The 4,767-nt window shown below is 48.1% G+C and overlaps 1 protein-coding gene across 1 annotated transcript; it reads right to left on the bottom strand.

The window, feature by feature from the left end:
• Window positions 1-2,935: 2,935 nt before the first annotated feature.
• LACBIDRAFT_312457 (uncharacterized protein) lies at window positions 2,936-3,530 on the bottom strand. The gene is made up of 2 exons (XM_001888188.1): window positions 3,278-3,530; window positions 2,936-3,208 (listed from the first exon to the last, which is right to left on the bottom strand). The coding sequence occupies exons 1-2, from the start codon at window positions 3,327-3,329 to the stop codon at window positions 2,997-2,999; spliced, it is 264 nt and encodes an 87-aa protein (XP_001888223.1). The 5' UTR covers window positions 3,330-3,530; the 3' UTR covers window positions 2,936-2,996.
• Between the last annotated feature and the right edge of the window lie 1,237 nt (window positions 3,531-4,767).

Here is a 4,767-nt window from a genome sequence, read left to right on the forward strand (position 1 = left end):
GAAGCCTGGCCATTGCTCTCCCGACTGGGTAACCGTGTCGATGGTAAATTGACCACGTTTCTAAGGTGGTGCGCATTGAGTTAAACCTGACTTGTAAAAAATTGCTCAATCTCGTACCGTGTTATCCTCGTTTATCGCGTCAATTAAACCCGTGACAAGCTCAACAACAGCTTCGACGATCTCAATCGCTTCTTCAACTTGCCGTGTTTCCAAATTTTCTCCGAGGTTCCGTTTTATGCTATCGTCGTTGGCGCGGACAACTTGAATGGGGGAGTTGTCGCTTCGCCGTAACATATCGCCGGTTTGAATATCACGTCCACTAACCACGCCAGCAGGAGCGTGCTCAGCACGCCTTATCGCCAGCGGGGCAGCGGTGGCGACGGCGAAAAGGCCAAGAAATATGAGGGAGAATTTCATGGTGAGGATAGATTGACGTGTGGGTGGAGAAGAAAGCGAATCGTCACAGACGAATTAGCGCGTAGACCTGGACCTGCTCAGCTGGTGGGGAATTACAGGTGAGCTCAACCTGCATTTTATAGGATATCGGTGTATCCGCCGAGCGCGGATACAACAGGCAGATCACCACATAACGGGCCCTTTGCGAAAGGCTTGGCAGAGATGTTTGATTTAAACCAGGGGCACAGCCGTAAGAGGTGTCGGCACGGGTATATCTGACCGCCACTTTTAGAAGTTAAAAATAAACGTCGTTTTACTCACGTTTGCATCACTTTTGAGATTCCGCCGAAAACCTTAATCCCAAAAAGGATCAACATCACATGACCGGCGAAAAGCTTGAGAGACTCCGAAGAGACGCGTCGAACGCGTCCACCTCAGCGCAACCCCATCCATCCCGCCCATCCTCATCCTCAGCAATACCTTATGTATTCTATCTTTTTCTTCCCTTTATTTGTATATTCCTCTTAATCATGTCGCACCTCTCTTTCAAACTTGCGCCTCCCCCATTTGAGTCACCATCTTTTGAATCTCTCTTCCCACCAGCCATTGGCCACGCTTTGTTAATTTCACGGTTGGAGCCACATAACGCCCATTCTGTTCCACCATCAACTGCTCAGGACAGGTCTCCGCAAAACATCGATGCTCTGAAACCCCGCACAACTGTCATCCGAGGGATTCCAACAGACTGCTCGCCCTTACAAACGCTCGCGCCTGCACCTCTGCTGTCACCTGGCGCAAATGCCTTCACCGATAATCTGTCTAATAGGCTGGCTTGTGCTCCTTCTTCTCGGTTCTCTACCCTGGATTCTAATAGCGGATTCCTGAACTTTCGAGTGCACGCGCCGCCCCCTTCCTCGATACCAGCCTTAGGATGTCTTGAATATGACTTGGCTCGAGAGAAGTTCACCAATAGATGGGAAACCTGGGAAGAGTTCGGTTCTTGGCTGAAGCGTGAGCAAGCGGAGAAAACAGTCGAGTTGCGACTTTCAAAGACTGTTCACGGTGATGGCAATACCTTCAAGGCGACATTCTATTACTTGTGCTCACGACATGGAACCGGCGGTGTCAAGACCTATCGAAAAAAGCATCCTGAATGGCATCGAAAGGTCCCAAACAAACGTATGGACTGCCCTGGCTCCCTTCGTGTCAAAACATACCCTGGATCTTCAACTGTTCTTGGGTTCTATGATGCAGTACACAACCACGACACTGGAAACGCTAATCTGCCATATGTGCGCATTTCAACAGAGACTCGAGAGTTTATTGCAGGCCTTCTTCGCTTGGGTGTTGAACCGCCCCACATTGTAAGGGAATTTGGGCTTTAATCAAATTGACAGTTGCGTTCTAACTTCTCATCATGTTTAGCTCACGTTGGTTCATCAAGGTGTTTATCAGCAGGACGACAATGAGACAGATCAAAATCTTCGTCGTGATTTTTTTATTACAATGTCAGATATATACCGCTTAAAAAAGGATATTGACGCAGAAACAACGAGACTCCATTCTGACGACGGACAATCAACGTTAGCATGGGTAGAGCGACTGCGAGATCAAGGCGCACTGCTTGGCTTCAAAGGAACATCAGACCCACCTCCGTTAGGGTCTAATCTCGAGGCGGATACCTTTTCCCTGATGATTCAGACTCGATGGCAAGAGAAGATGTATCAAAAGTTCGGCAATCACCTTGTAGGGGTCGACGCGACTCACAATACAACTGTCTACCGCAATCTCAATCTTACAACAATTATGGTACGCGACTACTGGGGCCACGGGATCCCTGTCGCTTGGATGCTGGCTTCAAAGGGAACTGAAGAAACAATCACCTATTTCATCAAACTCATTTTCATGCGAAACCCCTCCGTGAACCCTCGGAACGTGATGTCTGACCGAGACCACGCTCAGATCAATTCATGTGTAAAGGTCTGGGTTGCTGCGGTGATATTTCTCTGTTGGTGGCATGTTCTCCATGCCTGGCAGCAACATCTACGGATCGGTGATCACCCTGAGCTCTGGAAGCTTCTGAAGGCCTGGGTACGTGTCTCGAGCTCAACAGAGTTTGACGAAATGTGGCGCAAGATCAAGGAGCTGTCCCCCAAGCCGTTTGTAAAGTACCTCGAGACTACCTGGCTTCCGGAACGCTACAAAAAAATGTGGTCGAACGTCTATCGGAAAGGCCGAAATATTCACGAAGACATCGATACCAACATGCTCCTTGAGGCATGGCATCATGTCTTGAAGGGTAAATTTCTTCATGGCAAGCGAAATCACCGAATGGACCACCTTCTTCACTGTCTTGTCAATGAAGTACTTCCTCATTATAGATTGAAGCAGTCGCGTCAAGAGATCGGTTTCCAGGGTGCAAATCTTGAGGTGTCGGCACGAAAGGAGGTGGCCAAACTTGCCACCGAACAATATGCGCACATTTCTATTACGGTACGCATTACTAGATCAGTCTCAATTCATGCTAGCTCACAAAAAAAACGTCAGAAAATTGACGATAGTCATTTTATTGCCCCATCACACACTAATCCGGATAAGAACTATGAAATTGACCTCGATTTGTATCTTTGTAGCTGTCCTGTATTCCCCCGCATACGCTTTTGCAAGCACATGTGTGCCGTCCAGATTTTCTTTAGTATTCCTAGCGCGGACGCGCCGCTCTTCGATTCGACAGCCTCCCCACTCGAAAACCTCCCACCATCCCCTTCTACTCCTTCACGGCCTGTCGAGGGATCAAGCCCGAAGATTGGTCCTGGAAGTCATAATGACACAATTCAGAAACTTGAAAGAGTAGCCGCAAGGCTTAGAGAAATTGACGAACCACGTTTTTCTCTCGCAAACCTCAACACCGCCCTCGACGAATGCTTAAACATTTCGGGACCGCTCTCTAAGGCTGGTGTGCTTCCGGCCTCTCAACAAGTGGCACCAAATGTACGCACCTGGAACGAGACCAAGAAAGTCATGCCAGCAATCAAGACTGGACGGAAACGACTGGGGGACCAGGCGTATGGAGCGAGGGTAGCGAGCGGGAAGAAAGCGAAGGAATGCGGATCTGGCTCGCGAACTTCAACTTCGACCACGCCCGTAACTAGCCACACGGCGCATCCAACTCTCCTTCCAGCACCAACCGCTCTTCTGCAGCCACCGATGCCAGTTCCTCTACACCCAGCGCCGATGTGGGTTCCATCTGGTTACCCAGTTCCTGGAATTTACAATAGGTATCAGTACATATCGTCAAGCCCTATCGCCATGGGAAACCAGTATTTCCACTCCCCACATACCTATCCTCCAAGTGCTTGAGCCGTTTTGTGGCGATTTCTTCGTATATTGATTTGTATGAAAATTTACCATCGTTGAAATTACGTGTACGCAAGTAAGAATGATTTGGAAGTGGCATTGGAGTGGTGAGAAGGCAGGAGACGAAAGTTCACGACCTTAAGAAAATTTCGACGAACACTCGGTTATGTTGGTCGCCGGACTCACGTGATGTTTTACCATTTTAAGAATTAAGGTTTTCGGCAGAAAGTGAACAACTCGTTTGCATTGCGAAGAAGGTAATGAGACTGGCTTGAGACCGGCAAAGTGCTTAACTTTGGGCGTATGCGTATGTTGGCAGAAGATTCTTATCAACGCGTCGTCCCGCTATACGAGGGCATCGTGTAGATTCCAAGGTATTCAACCTGGCACTTGATTTACGGAATCAATCAGCACGAAAAGAACCGCTGTTCCCAACACAGACAAAAAAAGGAACCTAGGGAGTGGAAAATCACACGAGAGACACATTTAGAGGGGTTTGAGGGGAATAGATGATTGATGCCACTCGTGGGAGGCTCGACGTGCCGCGTAACATAATCAAGAGCTGTGGCAGTGATCACTGATATCATTAGTGGTCTTTCTAATCTGGTATATTATTGAGCTGACAACCGTTGCTTGCTGTGAACTCGGTCGACGATAACACAGGAGGTTTGAGCAGATCCAGTGTAGAATAATTGGACATTCCAGCACTTCTGCAGGAGACACAATAACTCTTCGGATAATAGTGAATACAATAAATCACTTACCATACTGATGCTAGCTTATATTATCTAGTTGCCTGAGGCGTATTGGAAATGTCAGCCCGCCAATACCATAATCAATGGTAAAAAACAAGTACCTAATCAGGTTTGAGTGGGTTACTTGATCCGTATCACATCTGTGTCCTCCCCCTTAAACGCCTGAAGACGGTGACGACTCACTTCGTGAAGTAGCTCATCAGAAGGTGATGGCGTTCTTGCAGGCGTCGTTGAGCATTCTTCGCTACTAATGCTACAG

Source organism: Laccaria bicolor, genomic scaffold (genome assembly GCF_000143565.1).
Source record: "Laccaria bicolor S238N-H82 LACBIscaffold_52 genomic scaffold, whole genome shotgun sequence".
Lineage (NCBI taxonomy): Eukaryota > Fungi > Basidiomycota > Agaricomycetes > Agaricales > Hydnangiaceae > Laccaria > Laccaria bicolor.

Coding starts and splice junctions, on each gene's coding strand:
- LACBIDRAFT_312457 (XM_001888188.1), bottom strand. CDS start 3,329: ATGTTTAAGCATTCGTCGAGGGCGGTGTTGAGGTTTGCGAGAGAAAAA. Junction 3,209..3,277: donor GTTTGCGAGAGAAAAACGTG/GTTCGTCAATTT, acceptor TATGACTTCCAG/GACCAATCTTCGGGCTTGAT.